This window comes from Erinaceus europaeus, chromosome 3, assembly GCF_950295315.1.
Source record: "Erinaceus europaeus chromosome 3, mEriEur2.1, whole genome shotgun sequence".
In the NCBI taxonomy this organism is placed as follows: Eukaryota; Metazoa; Chordata; class Mammalia; order Eulipotyphla; family Erinaceidae; genus Erinaceus; species Erinaceus europaeus.
Window position 1 is genome coordinate 107,835,542 of NC_080164.1, and position 20,641 is coordinate 107,856,182.

The window sequence follows — 20,641 nt, forward strand, 5'->3', positions numbered from 1 at the left end:
AGAACTCCTGGCAGTCATTTTGAACTAGGAACCTAGGGCCTCATGCATGTAAGGCCTGTACTCTCCCATGGTGTCACCCACCCCCCCCCCAAACCCATCTATGAGATTTTGAACATGCATCAGAAACACAAGTGTGAGATAATTTATCTAAAATAAATCAACTCATCACATCTTTTTTCAGTAAAAGTGAGTGGAAGAAGGGGGTATAATTATTTTAGCACTACAATTTCTATTCAGCAAGCTCTATAATTTAAAAAAATTTTTTATATTTATTTATTTTCCCTTTTGTTGCCCTGGTTGTTCTTTATTGTTGTTGTAGTTATTGTTGTTGTTATCGATGTTGCTGTTGTTGGATAGGACAGAGAGAAATGGAGAGAGGAGGGGAAGACAGAAAGGGGGAAAGACACCTGCAGGCCTGCTTCACTGTCTGTGAAGCAACCCTCCTGCAGGTGGGGAGCCAGGGGCTCAAACTGGTATCGTTATGCCGGCCCTTGCACTTCGAGCCATATGCGCTTAACCCGCTGCGTTACCGCCTGACTCCCTGCTCTGTAATTTTTATCTGAATTTTCCTAAAAGGGCAGATCAAGTATAAAATGAGTATGCTTCTAACTCTACAGATTGCTGTCTTTCTTAAGGTAACAAAAAAAAATTATTATTGAGAATCAGTCCTTTTTTGACTGGTAATGTGACATTAAAAGAAAAGAAGGTTGAGAATTCTTACAAGTAGCTTTCTAATTTTACATTACTGACAGATCTATGACAAAAAGAAGTCTGCATGACACAGACAAAAACAAGCTCAGAAGTAGGTTTCAGAGACTTGAAATGCTATTTTTATGAGACATTTCTAAAATCCTTGGCTAGCATTAAAGCTAGGAATAGGAGCTGCCACATGAGAATTAATGTGCACAGGCATTCAGGTCAACAATACAGTCCTTTGTGATTCTGTCTGAGGAAATGTGACCTTCATATGTATTGGACAGGGACTATCCCACTTACCTATGTGTATGCTTTCCATGAGACAGGGCATATTTTTAACCAAAATCCAGCAGATTGTAAATGTTGTTATTAACCTAAGGTCTGATGTAAATTAATGTAACAGTATGGGGGCGGTGGGGGGGTGGAAATGATCACATTCCACTTTCACATCTTGGAAGCCTCAGAAAATTAAAAATTTTTTCTAAGTGACATGCCAAAAGAATTAGTAATATTACCCATGTGATGTGCTTAGCAGGGCTTAGAAGGCATCACAACTGGTTTCAGGAAAAGAGGGACGAGTAGAAAACTAAGTTAAAGATGACTTTATTACAACACGTTTCCAAACTTCTAAATGCAGTTATTACTGAGTTTATATCTAATTTACAATACAGTACATATTACAAGACAGAAAGCATTTCTGGTTGGTGTTTCTATGCACTGCACAAAACCTGGCTTCCTAAAAATAGCTGCAGAGTATTTTTTTTTTTTTTTTGGATGTCGCAGAATCATCTGTAAGGGGTACGTGACATCTATTTTATGTTAACTTCTTCTGATTTAAAAACAAAGCAAAACTATTTTCTATATTGCACCAGTTAATACCTGGGAGTTGTCTATAGCCATAGAAAACATCCATTAGCTCAGATAGAATTATTTCCTTTGGTAGGAAGCAGGATTTTTTTTTTTAAATTAATCAAATCAAAGGAGCACTGTAGCCCCCCCCCAAACCCCCACCACCACCTATGGTAGGTAGGAGATGAGTTTTTTTCTCTCTTCTAAGGTACAGAATCTGGTCTGACCCTTATATAGCCATCCTGAGCTTTAGAAGGTACTCGAGTTGATAACCAACACTATTCTAATAAAGTCTTCTTATTTTATCTCCCTATTTTTGCTTATTTAAAATAATTCCTAACTCTTTTGGAGAATGATGTAAAAAGGAACTTGAAGGGACTCTTGGGTTAATGTAATAACAGAAGCAAGGTCTCCTCTGAATGATAAAAAAGGATGTCAAATACTCATCTACCTCTACTTAAAATAGCCACACAGGTACCAAGCACACAGATAAGAGTTATTTTATCAAGGCTCCTTTTCCAATATCTCGTGACACAGGAGACAGGGGTAGATCCACTGAGCAGATCTACTCCCTCAATTTTCTTTCTTGGTTTGATATTTGTCAGCTACTGACTAACACAAAATGTGTTCATCTTCAGCGGCAAAGTGTTTGAAAAGCATACAGAAAAGGTGCTACTTCTTCCGTCAGGCAATCGTGACACAGACTTTGCGGTGAAGTCAGGAAAGTAAGAGAGAGAAGAAAAAGGTGTGAGCTGGCTGCTTGGGAAGAGGCAGTTGTATAAATCACTGAACGTTAAGGGCACGTGCTGAGACTTCGTGGTGCCAGTCACGTAATTTTGTATATTTGGGACTAAAGATGTGAAGGGGTATCTTTTCCCTGTGGAAATAAAAAAAGGGGGGGAAGAAAGACAGAAAGAAAGGTGATAGAAGAAGTCGTTAAGAGAGAGACAGCAAGGAAGTTCTAGACTCAGTACATGCAGGAAACATGCTTTGTAATAGATTAGTGTCATATATAGTCCCATGTAATAGGAAGATTATCAGGGCAGAACAGCTCTACAAAATACAAAAATTAACCTAAAGGTCTTTTCAAAAACATCAAGCTACACCCAAACACAGTAACCACAAGCCAATGCATGAACCATTCACTGAACTCTAGCATGCTAGCAGGGTACCCAAGACCCTTCTCGCTACGCATTTACTTCAATACTCAAGAAGACAAGTCTTAGCCATCAAATCCAGGCAGTGACTACCAAGCAAAAAAAAAAAAAAAAAAATCTGTAAGTGGTACACTTCATTCACGCCAAAGGATGCCCAGTTAAATGCTTAGACTCTTAGGTGCAAAGACAAAAGACCACACCCATTCAGTGCACAGAAGACATGAAAAGCCAAACTGGAATCACATTCAGGAAAAGGATGTATCCCAGAAAACACACTCAAGAAAGAAAGAAAGAAAGAAAGAAAGAAAGAAAGAAAGAAAGAAAGAAAGAAAGAAAGAAAGAAAGGAAGGAAGGAAGAAAGGAAGGAAGGAAGAAAGGAAGGAAGAAAGAAGGAAAAAGAAAATACTCAATTAAAAAAATTAAAAAGAACTTACTTTGCCTTCTTTGGATTCTCAGTTTCAGATTCCTTCACTGTAACAGAATAAGCAATAGTTGAGATTAGTTTGCCTTTCTCAACCTGAAAATCTCTTGAACAATTACCTGTGGCAGTCAATGCCAGGTGGATAGGTTGCAGAGCCACTGAACATTAGAATTTCAAAATGTGTTGCCAATAGGCTACATACCGTGATTACTAGGATAGCACTCTAAGGCTTCTCATAGTATTGCCCTGCTCTGGTTTCTTACTCACACTGCTTCCATAATGCGTGCAGAGTGTGATTCAAAAGCAAACTCCAGCAAGTAACTAGCTTCCAAAAAGTGTCCATCAGTCTAAACTCTACCTTCTGACAAAGACCATTTTCCCTTAAACGTTTTTAGCGTTGGGGACCAGGAGAGAGCTCAGCCAGCAGACAAAAAGCCCCAGCACTATAAGGGAGCACCATGGACAGCTCCACAGATGGGAAGCTGTGCTATGGTGATAACTCCTCTCTCTCCCTCTCTCTCTCTCCCCCACCCCTCTGAAGGTAGAGAAAAACTGGTCCAGGGGAGGCCACTCTGTGGCAGGACAGTGTCCTCTCAAGGCCCTGGCTCCACTCCCAGGTGCCTGTTGGAAAAAAAATCTCCAATGCTCAGCATTCACTTACGATGCTCAGTGCCAGTGATCTGAGCAAGGATGCGGAAGGATCGAGACTGGGTGGTCCCAGTGCGTGGGCGCCAGTCCTCGGTGTCCTCCATCAGCCTCTTCTTGCTAGCATCACTGTGTGTGGGGACATGGTAGAACTCCGTGTTGCGATCCACAATGTGTTTCCTCGGTGGACTGTTGGGGGGTGGGAGGCAAGAAAGAAGGAAGTATGAAATGTTCTGAGGTTATACCCTTTTTATTTATTTAACCCAATACATTTTTTCTCCATTTTGAAAGCACACTATGTGGATCATTTTTACAAGTGTCCTCCTGAATCCAGAATGACTAGGCCTTTACAGATGAATGAGCATGCTAAGAAAGAACAGTAATATGGGGGTAGATAGCATAATGGTTATGCAAAAGAGACCTCTCATCCCTGAGGCTCCAAAGTCCTAGATTGAATCCCCCACACACACCACCACCATTAGCCAGAACTGAGTAGTGCTCTTGTTAAAAAAAAAAAAAAAAGACAGCAGTACATGTGTATAACAGGAAGATTACCGTTTAGGAGGGATTTTCCTTTTAATTGATAGAAGAAAAGCAGCAGAAGAAAGATCCCCAACATGAAGGAAAGGAGGGGGAAAAAAGGAGAGAAAGAAAGTAAATAGAAATTGAAAAACTTTGTAGTAGTTAAAAAACATCAAACAAGTCAACATTATTGGCACTGTTTTTCTTACAGCTAACAAAACACAGATGTGAACTGAAATCTCAACTGCTATTTAATATTGATAAATTGCTGAAACATATTGGTTTGAAAAACATTAAACAAGTATGTCTTCACTTGGTCTTAGTATCATGATGGTCTAGTCAAGGCTAAGTCTGTTGTGAAAACTTCTGTACTATTTCCCTGGCACCCAATTTCCTTCCTTCCTTCCTTCCTTCCTTCCTTCCTTCCTTCCTTCCTTCCTTCCTTCCTTCCTTTTTTCCTTCCTTCCTTCCTTGCTTTTTCTTTTATTAGTGATTTAACAGTGACTACAAGATCATAATATAATGGGGGTATAATTCTACCCCACTCCCACCACCAAAATTCTGTGCCCCCCCACCACCTAAGATCATAGTTATGAACTATTTTTATTTATTTATTTTTGGATAGAGACAGAGTGAAATTGAGAGGGAAGGTGGAGACAGAGAGAGACACCTATAGCCCTGCTTCACCACTAGCAAAGCTTCCCCCTTGCAGGTAGGGACCAGGGACTTGAACCTGGGCCATGCACATGGTAGTGTGTGTATGCTCAACTGGGTGCACCACCACCTGGACCTCTCTGTGAATTTTCTGTTAATAAAGTACAAAATGGGCAGTAGAAGATGCCAAGCGGTGTGTTCACACGTTAAATAGGCACAGTTTTGTAAATCAACTTTGTCTTGATTCAGAGTGTGGACAGGGGGTGGCCCACCTGGTAGAAAACACACTTGACCATATGTGAGAACTGGGGTTCAAACCCCCAGCCACTGCAGTGGAGTACCTGCTTCAGAAGTGGGGGGACAGTGCTTTGAGGGCTCTCTCTCTCTCTCTGTATATCACTACTTACTAAAAAAAAAAAAAGAAAAAAAGTAAAACAAAACAATACCAAAAAAAAAGCTTCACTAACTAAAATTCTAGAGAAATTTAAACTATAGAAGCTTAGTAGTTTAATAGTAAAAATTTTCAAGTTGCCCTAAGGACAAAGGGTGTCAAGAGTCAGTTTGTGTCTGAAACCATCTATGCCTGTTGTTGCTTGAGTTTATGAAGATGTGTCTGTCTTTAAATGAACTATGCTTAACTTGATGTTTGTGGAAGGTCTTCTAGATATTTGACATTTTAAATATCTATTAAATAGTGCCAATTTCAGGCATAAAGACTAGTCTACTATCTACAAAAATTTTGGTCTATAAAGTGTAGAGCAAGCCCCTGCTCCCCACCTGCAGAAGGGGAGCTTCATAAATGGTGATGCAGGGCTGCAGATCTCTCTCCCTCTCTCTCTCTCTCTCTCTCTCTCTCTCTCTCCCCCTCCCTCCCTCCCTGTGTCACTCTTTCTGGCCTTTCTCTGTCTCTATCACATAAAAAGGAAGAAAATGACTACAGGGAATAGTGGAGTTATGATAAAACGGCTACTTATAAGGGCACTGCTGTTTAACCACCACACATCTGCAAGAAGTACAGCACATCTCAGCCCCTTGTGACTGGCACTACAACTCAAGGTCTCATGTGATGAAGTTGTTTCAAGCATTTTCCTAGTGTTTTCTGACCTGAAACCTGTAGCCTCTGATGATTCTGTGGTGAAAAAAAAACATTAACTTTGGGGTGGGAAGATAGCATAATGGTTATACAAAAAGCTCTCATGCCTGAGGCTCCAGAGTCCAAGGTTCAATCTCTAGCATCACCATAAGACAGAGCTAAGCAGTGCTCTGGTGTCTCTCCCCTCCCCCCTTTGCTCTCTCATTAACATAAATAAATTACAACCTCAATAATTTTATTTTTAAAGATGAGTTTGAGGTAGGACATAAACTTGATTGTCAAAAGTCAATTACTTACTTCAAAGTATAAGAATTCAGAATTAGAAAATTTTGGGGTCAGGTGGTGGTGAATCCGATTAAGTGGGTTCAAACCCTTGCTCCCTACCTGCAGGGGAGAAGCTTCATAAGTGGTGGAGGAGGTTCACGGGTCTCTCTCTCTCCCTTTATATTCCTCACTACCCTCTCAACTTCTCTCTGTCCTAGTCAATAAAATAGAAAGAACAATAAAGGAAAAAAATGGCCACCTGGAGTGGTAGATTTTTCATGCAGGCACCCAGTGATAACCCTAGTAGCAATTAAAAGAAATAGAAAGTTCAATTTTTTTGTTAACCATGTTAAATATAGGCACAAGACTGCATTTCTAACTCCAATAAACAGTCTGCATCATAGATATCTGTTTGTCTGAAAGCCCAGATCTTTTCCACTGAAGAAGTGTGGGTCTTCTACATATACTGCTGATTCATGAGAAGTTTGTTGTTAGGAAAAGCAGTGTCTATGCTCCATAACAAACTTGAAGCTTCTTGCAATGAGAAGAAACTAATAAGATTTTCTGATGGTGTTACATTGAAAGTAAGATAGAACATTAGAGGGTGACATGATGAAAATTCCCAAAGGAACCAGTAAATAAGTACTTACATGGTGCCAGGGTTACTGACGAGAGAATGGTAGACGCAAGACAGGTATAACAGAGGAGAGAAGACAGTAATGTCCCCGGGATGATGGAAAACAGACAAAGAAGAGGTTACAAGAAGAGAAGAAATAACAGGATTCAAAACAAGGAATTGACATGAAGATGGCAAGCAAGCATGCATTCAGAACAATGATACAATCCACACAAAACAAAAATGAACAAATGGTAGTCACAATTCTGTTATGCTGATACTGACTGAACAGTGGTCTACCTGTGAGCTTTTTAGTTTTCCCAAACATTGGAAAAATATTTTATATACCAATTCTGACTCAAGTCTCAAGGGGGTGAATCTTGAGAGAACAACTCATTATTCATTTTTTTTAGCTTTTAAAATATGTTTTACCATGGACCCAGACTCCCAATATCCACCTGACAAAAGACGTAGAGTGACATCATTATTTGAAGTAACACAAAGATTCCTCTAGCCACTGTCACTGGTCATCTCCATCAGGAACAACATAATGGACCCCTATGTCAGTCCCTATAAGACCTTGCCCTCAATGTGGATCAACAAGGGTAGGGAATGTTCCATTCTCCAAAGGGAGGTTGGACAACATACTCTACTTACTACCCAAGGAAGATAGGTCCTGAAATTAGTGCAGCCTGGAATGTTCTTAGGTAAGAAAGCAAGCTCAGACCTGCAGGGATGCAGAGGTTACATAGGCTCCTGTGCTGAATATGGGCACCAGATAAAATTGATGGGGCTTACAGTGAACAATATATACTTTCCCCATATTTGGGAGCTGCTCTCTTCCCCTGATCCAACTTTCTAGTCTTTTTTCAAACTATGACAACATGTCCCCAGACAATAACCTGAGTCTACCTGCATATTAGATGTCAGGCTTAGGCAAAAACGAGTAAAGTCATGGGCCCTCTGGAATATACCTAAAATAGACCTACTAGATTTTTCAAAAACAGAGAGCCTAAGTCTTCATCTGCAATAATATTCTTGCCTTTAGATTCATGATGAGTTAATAATTTTTTCTACTTTATATCTTAACTCTTTTTCAGTCATCAGGTTCCAGATGCTACCATAATGCCAGCTGGACTTCCCTAGGCAGACGACCCCACCATGTGTCTTGGAGCAATGCCTTCCCACCATCATGGCCCACTAGGGAAAGAGAGACAGGATGAGAGAATGCATCATCCTGTCAACACCCATGTTCAGGGGAGAACCAGAAGCCAGACCTTCCACCTTCTGCACCCTATAACGATCCTGGATCCATACTCCCAGATGGATAAAGAATAAGGAAGCTATCAAGGGAGAGGATTGGATATGGAGCTCTGGGGTGAGTACTGCATGGCAATGTACCCCTCTTATCCTATACTCTTGTCAATATTTCCATTTTATAAATAAAATTTAAAAGAAATAAACATTGCTTTGGAATCACTTAAAATAAAAAACTAAACAAAAACCTTTTATTCTCATAGATATGCGGAATGAATATGTATATACCAACAGTAAGTATAATCTCACATAAAAATCCTGAATTAATCTTCAATCTTTGATATCAATAAAGTCAATGGCCTGAATTCTCATATCAAAAGACACAGAGTAGGAAGATGGATCAGAAAACACAACCCAACAATATGCTCTCTACAGGAAACCCACCTAATTCAACAAGACAAACACAAACTCAAAGTAAAAGGATTAAAAACTATCATACAAATCAATAGCCCACAAAAAAGGGCAGGAACAGCTATTCTCATATCTGACATGATAGACTTTAAAGTAAATAAAATAAAAAAAGATAGGGATAGACACTACTTAATGCTCAGTGGATCAGTCAACCAAGAGGACTTAACAATTATTAACATCTATGCACCCAATGAGAAGCCATCTAAATACATCAAACAACTATTGAAAGAACTACAACAATATATTTACAGCAACACAGTCATAGTAGGGGACTACAACACCCCACCCTCTCAACTTGACAGAGCTCATCAAGGCAGAAAATCAATAAAGACATGAAGGAGTTAAATAAGGAAATAGAGAAACCAGAACTATTGGACATTTTCAGAGTCATTCATCCCAAGAAACTGGAATACACATTTTACTCAAGTCCACATGGGTCATTCTCAAGGATAGACAACAAAGCCTACAAAGACAGCATCAGCAAATTGTTAGCCTACAAAGACAGCATCAGCAAATTCAAGAGCATTGAAATCATCCCAAGCATCTTTTCAGACCACAGTGGAATTAAACTAACACTTAACAATCAACAAAAGATTAGTAAGAGTCCCAAAATGTGGAAGCTCAACAGTACACTACTTAACAACTACTGGCTCAAAGAGGAAATAAAGGAAGTAATCAAAATGTTTTGAGAGTTCAATGAAAATAAAGACACAAGTTATCAAAATATTTGGGGCACAACTAAGGCAGGACTGAGAGGGAAATTCATAGCCATACAAACACACATTAGGAAATAAGAAAAAGCACAAATAAACAGCCTGATTGTATACCTTAAAGACCTAGAAGAAGAACAAAAGAACTCCAAAGCAGCCAGGACAGAAATCACTAAAGTTAGAGCAGAAATAAATAACATTGAAAATAAGAATACCATACAAAAGATCAACGAAAGTAAATGTTGGTGAACAAAACCAATAAAACTTTAGCCAGACTCACAAAAAAAAAAAAAAAAAGGGAGAAGACCCAAATAAATTGCATCATAAATGAAAGAGGAGATATCACAACAGAAACCACAGAAATTCAGCATATCATGTGAGGCTTATATGAATTGCTATATGCCACAATGCCAGAGAACCTGGAAAAAATGGATGATTTCCTAGACATCTACAAACTTCCAAAACTAAATAAAGACAAACTAGATAACATGAACACACCCATCACAGCTAATGAAATTGAAACAGTTATCAAAAACTTTCCCAAAAATAAAAGGTCCTGGACCAGATGCTTTTACAAGTGAATTCTACAAAACCTTCAAGGAAGAGTTAATACCTTTACTTTTAAAAGTCTTCCAGAAGATTGAAGACACTGGAATAGTCCCTTCCAGCTTCTATGAAGCCAACATCACGTTGATATCAAAAGCAGACAGGGACACAACCAAAAAAAAAAAACTAAAGACCAATATCTCTGATGAACGTAGATGCTAAAACATTGAACAAAATTCTAGCCAACCGGATACAACAGTACATTAAAAAGATTGTTCATCATGACCAAGTGGGGTTTATCCTAGGCATGCAAGGTTGGTTTAACATTCGTAAATCAGTCAATGTGATCCATCACATCAACAAAAGCAAGACCAAAAACCACATGGTCATATCAATAGGTGCAGAGAAAGCCTTTCACAAAATACAACATCCCTTTATGATCAAAACACTACAAAAATAAGAATAGATGGAAAATTCCTTCAGAGAGTGGAGTCTATATATAGCAAACCTACAGCCAACATCATACTCAATGGTGAAAATCTGAAAGCATTTCCCCTCAGATGAGGTACTAGACAGGGCTGCCCACTATCACCATTACTATTCAACATAGTGTTGGAAGTTCTCGCCATAGCAATCAGGCAGGAGCAAGGAATTAAAGGCATACAGATTGGAAGAGAAGAAGTCAAACTCTCCCTATTTTCAGATGACATAATAGTATACATTGAAAAAGCTAAAGAATCTAGCAAGAAGCTTTTGGAAATCATCAGGCACTACAGTAAGGTGTCAGGCTACAAAATTAGCATTCAAAATGCAGTGGCATTCCTCTATACAAACACTAAGTTAGAAGAAGTTGAAATCCAGAAATCAATTCCTTTTACTATAGCAACAAAAAACAATAAAATATCTAGCAATAAACCTAACCAAAGTGAAAGACTTGTATACTGAAAAGTATGAGTCACTACTCAAGGATATTGAACCAGACACAAAGAAGTGGAAAGATATTCGATGTTCATGGGTTGGAAGAATTAACATCATCAAAATAAATATACTACCCAGAGCCATATACAAATTTAATGCTATCCATCAAGATCCAAACCACATTTTTAGGAGAATAGAATAAACGCTACAAATGTTTATCTGGAACCAGAAGTTGAAAAACAAGATCAGAAGAGAAAACACAAGTAGAACCTGAACTGGAATTGGTGTATTGCACCAAATTAAAAGACTCTGGGGTAGATGAGTGGGGAGAATACAGGTTCTTCAGAGGACCTAGTGGGGGTTGTATTGTTATATGGAAAACTGAGAAATGTTATGCATGTATAAACTATTGTATTTATTGTTGAATGTAAAACATTAATTCCCCAATAAAGAAATTAAAAAATCCTAAATTATATAATATAAAAGAATAATGTGCTATTAAAAGCTTCCCTCTTATTTTCACAATGCAGTTATTCCAGTGAAGCATACAGAAAGCTCAGAGAGTCAACTTAAATTTTATACACTCCTATCTGTCTTGGCTATCACCTTAGTCATGAACAAACTTTAGTAGATTTAGAACTGATCTGTGGAGACTATGGAGTGCTATATTATCAATAACTTAATTTTATGTCCAGAATGGTGTGTGTGTGTGTGTGTGTGTGTGTGTGTGTGTGTGTGTGTATGTGTGTGATAAAGTGTAGTAGCTAAATTAATAACATTTGAAGAGGGAAAAACCTTAAAACATAGTTCAGTTTCATAATCACTTACATACAAATCGTGAAAAACATATAGCTCCATATTCTACCACAGACTAAGAAGTGATGTTTAAATCCTGTGTAGTTTACCATCAGATTGATGAATCCTTTTTTTTTTTCTTTTGCCTCCAGGGTTATTGTTGGGGCTCAGTGTCTGCACTATGAATCCACTGCTCCTGGAGGCTATTTTTTCCCTTTTGTCGCCCTTGTTGTTTATTGTTGTTATTGCTGTCGTTGCTGGATAGGACAGAGACAAGTCGAGAGAGGATGGGAAGACAAATAGGGGGAGAGAAAGACAGATACCTGCAGACCTGCTTCACTGCCTTTTGTTGCCCTTGTTTTATTGCTGTAGTCATTGTTGGGTAGGAAAGAGAGAAATGGAGAGAGAAGGGGAAGACAGAGTGGGGGAGAGAAAGATAGACACCGGCAGACCTGCTTCACCACTTGTGAAGAAACTTCCCTGCAGGTGAAGAGCCAGGAGCCTGAAATGGGATCCTTACGCTGCTCCTTGTGCTTCATGCCATGTGTGCTTAACCTGCTGTGCCACTGCCTGGCCCCTGAACCAATTCTTCTGCAGCCAAGTCTACACAGAGTGAGCAACAACTGATTGTAAGCAGTGAGAAATGCTGTAATAGGGCAGAACACTAAATGTGCTGAGAGTACTAGTGCATGAAGGTTGAGCAGTGGAATCACAAGGGCACATACTAGCATCAGCTTGGTGGACCCAGTTGAGGACTGAGTCCTCTGAATGGAGTTGTGATGCAGAATTAATTGATTGTAGCCAGACCTCTCTCTGCTTGGCTCTTGTCGATTCAAAATAACCCCTTCAGAATACAACTAGATTTTAGACACTGAACATTTTAAAGTTTATGAAAAGGGTTTGCAGGAAACATGATGTTGGGAGGTGTCCTGTGTGTGGGTGTATGGGGGGGATTGTCAGTGACAAAGGATGGGTTGACTTCCACTTGAAGATGCCAACTAAAATGTGCTAAACAATCCACTTTATTCATTTTAGAAAGTGTTCCCAAGTGGAAGTATCATGTGGACATAAGCATTTGTGCCAACAAAAGTCATAGGACCTGGTAAGTGTCCTGTTCTAGGGTGTTATTTTCCTCAGTGGTAAAATGATTACCATTTCTCCACTTTTCTGATTGAGCAAAGAGTACACAAAAAATCATGCACATAGACATTTGTTGCTAGGTAGAAACCCAGCAGCTGAGAAGAGAGTTCAACTGGTAAAGCAATAGATGGGCATGGCTGAGGTTGTTGGTTCAATCCCTGTCTCTGCATGTACCAGAATGGTGTCCTGGCATTCACTTGTTCTCTCTCTCGCTCTTCCCCACCCCCGCCACATGTGAAGCTCTCTGTCTCATATATAATAAATGAAATAAACCTTTAAAAAACTAGGGGAGTTGGGCAGTAGTGCAGTGGTTTAAGTGCAGGTGGTGCAGGTGGTGCAGGTGGCACAAAGTGCAAGGACTGATGGAAGGATCCCAGTTCAAGCCCCTGGCTCCCCACCTGCAGGGGAGTCGCTTTACAAACGGTGAAGTAGGACTGCAAGTGTCTGTCTCTCTCTCCCTCCCTGTTTTCCCCTCTCTCTCCATTTCTCTCTGTCCTACCCAACAACGACTACAACAATAAAACAAGGGCAACAGGGAGCTGGGCGGTAGCACAGCCGGTTAAGCACATGTGGCAAAAAGCACAAGAACGGGCAAAAGGATCCCGGTCCGAGCCCCCAGCTCCCCACCTACAGGGGAGTCGCTTCACAGGCAGTGAAGCAGGTCTGTAGGTGGCTATCTTTCTCTCCCTCTCTGTCTTCCCCTCTTCTCTCCATTTCTCTCTGTCCTATCCAACAACGACATCTATAACAACAATAATAACTCCAACAATAAAACAACAAGGGCAACAAAAGGGAATAAATAAATATAAAAAAAACAACAAGGGAAACAAAAGGGAAAATAAATATTAAAATAATAATAATAATAATAATAGATTCCCAAAACTGATTCCAACTAAGTACCATCAGACAGTTGTAATATGTGACCATTATCACTAATACTAATACAACCTCAGCTTGCACAGCTCGTTCTCATTCTCAAGTCAATGATCCTTAATTAAAAATGCTGGAGTGGGGCATATCAGCCTGCCCAAGCTCAGGAACTACATCTCTTAGGTCTCAGAGGTCACAGGTTCAATCCCTGGCAACACCATATACCAGAGGTGTGTGGCATCATGTCCTCTCTCCCTCTCCTTCCATCTTTCTCTCTTCCTACCACACACACACACACACACACAAAGGATAATACATTTTTAATTATCTTTAATTATATGTTAGATAGAGACAGCCAGAACTTGAAAGGAAAAGAGAGATAGGGAGGAAGACAGACAGACACCTGCAGCCCTGCTTCACCATTAGCGAAGATTCCTTCCTGCAGGAGGGGACCTGGGGCTTGAACCCAGTCTCCCAATAAATACATCGTTAAAGGGAGTCAGGCAGTAGTGCAACAGGTTAAGCGCACATGGCATGAAACTCAAGAATCAGTCAAGTATCTCAGTTCAAGCCCTGGCTCCCCACCTGCAGGGGAGTCACTTCATAGGCAGTGAAGCAGGTCTGCAGGTGTCTTTCTCTCCCCCTCTCTGTCTTCCCCTCCTCTCTCCATTTCTCTCTGTCCTATCCAACAATGATGACATCAATGACAACAATAATAACTACAATAACAATAAACAGGGCAACAAAAGGGAAAATAAACATTAAAAAATTAAAAAAAATAAAACTAACTCAAAGTAACAGAAATAATTCTAGGTCACGTGCAGGTGACACAACATTTGGCCTCAAAAGACCTAAATAAAAATCTTAGCTCTATCATATTCACACTACAAAAGCTGACACAATGACATGACTTCTCAATACTCCAAGATTAAATAAAAATCAAATCATACAAGACACATAGAAATCCCTAACGCAATGCATGTAACTGTCTTAGAACAGGTGAGCCTGAATTTTGGTAGTAAAATGACATATATTTCACTGAAATGCTTAGTGTTCCTCCGTACTGGTTTGGTTTGTAGTGGAAACCAATGGCAAGGCTAAGTGTGTGTGTCCGTAGAGGGACTTATTATGACTTTAGCAGCTACTGAGATGGCTCAGCGGGTAACGGGCAGTATTTGCAGGCTTCCTGGGTTTGAACCGCCATCACATATGCTGCAGTGATGCTCTATTCTCTCTCCCATATACAATAAATACAAAACACTGTTTGAACCAGTAAAACAGCTCACCTGGGATCAGTAGATATCACAACAGTTATACAGAAAAACTTTTATGTCTGAGGCTTGTAAATCCTAGGTTTAATCCCCAACACCATCCATAAGCTACAGCTGAGCAGTACTCCGGTTATTTATTTATTTACTTTTTGAAAAACAGCTTACCTGGTTAGTGCACTGCTTTACAAAACACAGGACCCAAGTTCAAGCCTGACCCCCAATTGAGTCAGAGGAAGATTCCAGGCTATTGTGGCCTTCTCTCTCTTTCTATCTAAAAAAGCTGGTTCAGACAATAAAGCCCCAGTGAAGACAAAAACTAATTGACTAAATAATTAATGACACTTTTTAAAGTTTAATTTTTATAAATAATTTATTTATTGATTGGATAGACACAGAGAGAAATTGAAAGAGAAGAGGGAGGTCAAGAGGGAGAGACAGAGACACCTTCAGACTTGCTTTACCATTCATGAAGCTTCCCTCCTATAGGTGGGGAGCTGGGGGCCTGAACCCAGGTCTTTGCACATAGTAACATATGCATTCAACTGAATGCCAGCTAAAATTAAGGTTTTATTTTAAACAGACAAGCAATAAATAATTTAGGGACATTTAACTAGTATATCGGTATACAATATTCACATATATACATATTGAAACTAATCAATGAATGGGACCACATTCACACTGAAATGAAGCCGTATGCAAATTCAAAAGCTCATTCTGTATCTACTCTAGATCCTCCATATTTCCAATTCAACACCGCAGTGCAATGATTCAGAAATGCAGCACAAGACGAAAGCAAGCACAATTTAACAGAGAATTTCTTTATTTCTTATCTACTGTGATTTGACAGCTATTTTTAGCCAGCAGAGGCTTCAAAGTCACATTGACTCCTGATGCCCATGCCAATTATATACGCCAATGACTTCCCTTAATGAAATGTCAAGAGTCTATAGAGGATTTCTATATCTTGAGACACATAAGTTCACCTTTCAAGGTCTAAGCCTTGCAGCAACATTATTGGAGAGAGAAAAAATCTAGTCTTAGAGATGCACAGGAAAATAATTCAGTTCTGAGTACATGACTTACTGATGGTATCTGTACATGTTCCTTCACATTTATCTTTGGCTTTTTTGTCTAAGAGTCTTCACTGATAGAAATTGTATTCCTCTCTTTTAAACCACTAATGGGTAACCCCCCACCACCACATATATGTAATAAGAAGCATTAAACACTGCTATTAAATTACCATAACAAAGCAACCCACCCAAACGGAGCCGTGCAAAGCAGCTTTATTGAAAACACTGAATGCGGTTATTCGAAACAGCAGCTGCTTTTGCAAAATTTAACTTGATTTTGCAAAAAGAAAAAAAAAAATCCCCGGGCATTCATGCTGTTTGCTCATATATAAATCACCGTATTTCCTTGCCAGTAATGCAGATACTAACTTTGTCACCTGGGTTTTCTGCAAAGAGAAAAAGCATTTGCAAACATTACTACTGATGGATCATTGTTTTATAGCTTTCAAGGCCAGGGTCTTTGAAATCACCACCTAGGAACTGTTAGAAGGAACTGCATTCCAATGCAATTAAGATGAGAGCAGGGTACATGGGAGACTTACCTTCTGAGAGCAATGGCTCTTTCTAATGCAAAGGGCACTTGGGAAGAGGACAGCTGAATTGTTAAAACTACTTTATGCAAAGCATTTTGCTCTAAGTAGACCAAGAAAAAAAAGAAAACAGCTGGAATTTGTGTATGCCAGATATATATTTTTTAAAAATTCCTAAAGGGGAACCGGGAAGTGGCACACCTGGTTAAGCGCACATGTTACCATGCACAGGGACTGGAGTGTGAACTCCTGCTTCTCATCTGCAAGACAGAAGCTTCCTGAGTGCTGAAGCAGGTCTGCAGGTATCTTTCTCTCTCTGTCTCTCTCTTTCTCTGTCTCTGCCCTTCCTTCTCAATTTCTATCAATCCTATCAAATAAAATAGAAAAGAAATAAAAGAAAAAATGGTTACCAGGAATGGTGGGTTTGTGGCACTAGCACAGAGCCCCAGCTACAACCCTGGTGGCAATTAAAATATTTTTCCTAATGGACCTTCCTAGGTGGAATTTATAAGAAGAAATGGAAATTAGTGTTACTAAGAAAGGTTCTAACACACTACACCCAGCTGAACACTCACTGTCCCTGATTTTTTTTTCTGTCCTTGATTCTTAAGTTCCACCAATAAAAGAAATCATAGAGTATTTATCTTTTTAACTTATCTTACTTAACATGATTCCTTCCAATTCTATTCGAGATGAGGCAAAGGAGATAATGTCATCATTTTTAACAACTGAATAGCATTCCACCATGTATATGTACCACAACTTTCTTAGCCACTCATCTGTCACTGGACATCTGGGTTGCTTCCAAATTTAGTGTACACAGAACTCTTTGGATGGGTTTTTTTGCTTTCTTTTGGATAAATCTCCAGGAGAGAAACTGGTGGGTTCCAGAGTATGTCCATTTAGCAAAAAAAAAAAAGGATTCTAAGGAAGGAGTGTAAGGGTCAGAGGTGAGGTGAGGGTGGGCACATCCTGATTCATGATGGTGGAAAAAGACCTAAGTTGCGAAGAGTATTCTGCAGACATGGTGAGTATTCTCTTCATGGGGAGATGAGGAACTCTGCCCATATGTCAACAGCTGTACTGTAAACCATTAAGCCCCCCATAAAATGATCAAAAGGAAACACTTCAGAACATTAATATAATTAAACTGACAATTACAATTTCAGACAGGAAGAACAACTATTTCTCAGTAATGCTGCCTAATGTGTAAGTATGTGTACTATCTAACATTTGTCAGTCTTATACAGACCTGGAATGCCTACTAGACTGAAAAATTAACTTCATATCACTTAAAAACATGTAGGCCTCTTGTTCTGAGGGAAGAAAAAAAAAAAGATAACTTCCTCATTTCATGTGGCAGTGGAAGACACTGTTTTAATAATAAAAGGCAATTCTTTAAAAGGAGTAGCTCCCAACTCTGAAAGAGTTGTTTCTGAGCTTGTGTAATAGCATAAAAATATGGGATATTTAATCATCACATAATAAGCCAAGAGCCTGCCAACTATTGCAGGAAAGTTTGACACCTGACATAGAAAACACATCCGTCAATATCACAAAGGCCCAGCTCTTAAAAGTGACATACTGACTGCCTACCCAGACTCATGGCATCGTTCTTTAAACCCAGTGTCAGGAGAGGAAGGGCACTCCAGATTCATCTCAGCATGTCACACTCTGTTTTCAGAGTAATCACGCTCCCCTGCGCTAACATCTGGGCAACATTCTCTATCCAGCTATTGTTAAACTTGGACAGTTTGCAACAGCAGCAACTTGCTTTGGAATGATGTAAAATGATTGAGTGATCCCTCTCTCCACTAGCCTGCCCAGCAGCGGGCCCTGGGGACATGTACATGGGTCCCTGTCAACTGATGAGGAAGTCCCCAGAGAGTCCTTACAACTCCACTGTTGCCTGCAGTTCCATCTGAAAACAGCAGACTTTTAGTGGCACACCAAGTAAAACACACATTACAGTGTGCATGGATCCTGGTTCAAGCTCCAGGTCCCCTCCTGTAGGGGCAGGGGAGGGTGGGTGGGGTGGGCTCTTCATAAGCAGTGAAGCAGGTATCTATCTATCTATCTATCTATCTATCATCTACATGTCCTTGCCTTTCAATTTCTCTCTATCAAAAAGAAAAGAAAGAGAGAAAAAAAAGAAAAAGAAAGAAGCAAGAGAAAAAAGGAAGAAAGGAAGGAGGCAAGGAAGGGAGGAAGAAAGAAAATAACAAGCTTGTGGGGGATAGATAACATTCAAAATGCAAAAAGACATTCACACTTGAGGCTCCCAAGTCCCAGGTTCAATCCCCCACACCGGCATAAACGAGAGCTGAGCAGTGCTCTGGTTAAAATAAAAAAAAAAAAAAAAAGAAGGAGGAGGAGGAGAAGAGAAAGAAAAAAAGGAAGGAAGGAAGGAAGGAAGGAAGAAAGAAAGAAAGAAAAGAAAAAGCTTTAAGATATTTCAAATTCAGTCACACTGCTGTAATCATGCAACACAACATTTAAGCTTGGATTGCTTGTGTGATTTCAGTGCAAGCAATTTTTCATGACCTCGATTTGCTCTTCAGCTTTACAAATTTTCCATTCAGCAGACTCAAAACTTTTAAGGAGTGTTAGTGAGGGGGAAAAATGACTTAATTCCCTTTGACAGACTTTTCCCTCACTGAACTTGGAATGTAATAAACACAGTCCACTGCTTTTAGCTTGTCTATGGAGAGAGTATTTGACAGGCCATATCTGCTTTTTCATAATAGGTACTTTGAGCTTAGATTTTAGTAACACTTAAAATTTGGTGTCCATTGTTTCAAAATTGTTCATTAAATAAAAATCTTTACAGCAGCCAAAGAGGTGGTGCAAGGATAAATCACTGAACTCTTGAGCATGAGGTATTGAGTTCAATCCCTGGCATCACACGTACTAGAGTGAGGCCTTGATTTTTCCTCTCCCTTTTTCTCTCCCGCATAAATAAATAGTTTTTTTTTCTTTGAAGATGATCTCATAGGTGGAACTTAAGAAAGAAGGACAGAAAGGGAAAACACAAGGTGAAACTTGGACTATGTGGGGTGTGTTGAGTCAAAGCAAAGGCCTCTGGGGGGGAAGGGGAATCGAGGTGACTGGGGGTGGGGAGGTGGAGCACTGGGGTCCTGGTGCATGATGGTAGAAAAGGACCTAAATTGGAGGTGAGAGTATTTTAGAGATATCTTTATGGGGAGATGAGAGGTTACCTTCTACATGACAGCTAAACTGTGATCCATTAATCCCCCACTAAAAGAGACTTAAAAAAATCTTTCCAATGCAAATATTCTTTGGTTTCTGTCTTCACTGTTAGTTGTTAGTGAATGAATTCTAGCTTAAGCCTATCTGAAAAAAAATCAGTGGCAGCTATCTGACCTATGCTAATGCATCATACCCAGCCAACAGTCAAAGGAAGGCATGTCTCCTGCCTTAAAACTACTTCTAGAACAAAAAGCTTCCTGCAGACTCTTCATTCCTCTCTCCTCATGAGAGCTATGTAAGGACAGGTGCAATAGCTCACCTGTACAGAGGCTGCTCTACCATGTGCACCACCCAGCTTCCAGCCTGGCCCCCATGAAAGTAAAGGAAGCTTCTGTGCTTCACACTCTCTCTGTCTCTATCAAAAAAGAAAAAGAACCACCTAGATAAGCTGACTCAAATGTTAACTGCTCCGCTGACACTGTTAGCTGCTGGTGACAAAATGAAAGCCAGAAGAAGGAGGGAGAGGAGGAGGAAAAGTAGGAGGAGGAGAAAGAGGAGGAAAAGAAAGAAGAGGAAGAAGAAGAGGAGTAAGAGGAGAAAGGGAAGGAAGAGAAGGAGAAGGTGAATGAGGAGGAAGAGAAGGAGGAGATAGAAGAAAAAAAGAAGAGGAGAAGGAGGAGATAGAGGAGGAAGGGAAAGAAGAAGCAGAAGAGGGAGAAAGAAGAAAAACAGGAAGAAGAAGAAGGAGAAGAAGAAGGAGAAGGAGGAGGTGATGATGATGATGATGATATAATGGAGATAGAGAAGAAGCCAGCTTTGATCTTGCATGATAAGTGCCACCTGCTCAGAGCCAGGTGGGAGCAGAGCACAAAGCCGGTTGCTAGGGGTGCCTGATGGTCAGCCTGGTCCAGGTGCTTGGTGGACAGGACC

At 39.9% G+C, this 20,641-nt stretch overlaps 1 protein-coding gene across 1 annotated transcript in view; it reads right to left on the reverse strand.

The window, feature by feature from the left end:
- The window catches only part of PDLIM5 (PDZ and LIM domain 5), a 105,976-nt gene that overhangs the window by 72,297 nt on the left and 13,038 nt on the right, over window positions 1-20,641 (reverse strand). The window contains exons 4-6 of the mRNA XM_060188445.1: window positions 4,324-4,341; window positions 3,785-3,957; window positions 3,137-3,173 (exon numbers count right to left, since the gene is read on the reverse strand). Coding sequence (XP_060044428.1) covers window positions 3,137-3,173; window positions 3,785-3,957; window positions 4,324-4,341 — 228 coding nt within the window. The remainder of the gene's footprint in view (window positions 1-3,136; window positions 3,174-3,784; window positions 3,958-4,323; window positions 4,342-20,641) is intronic.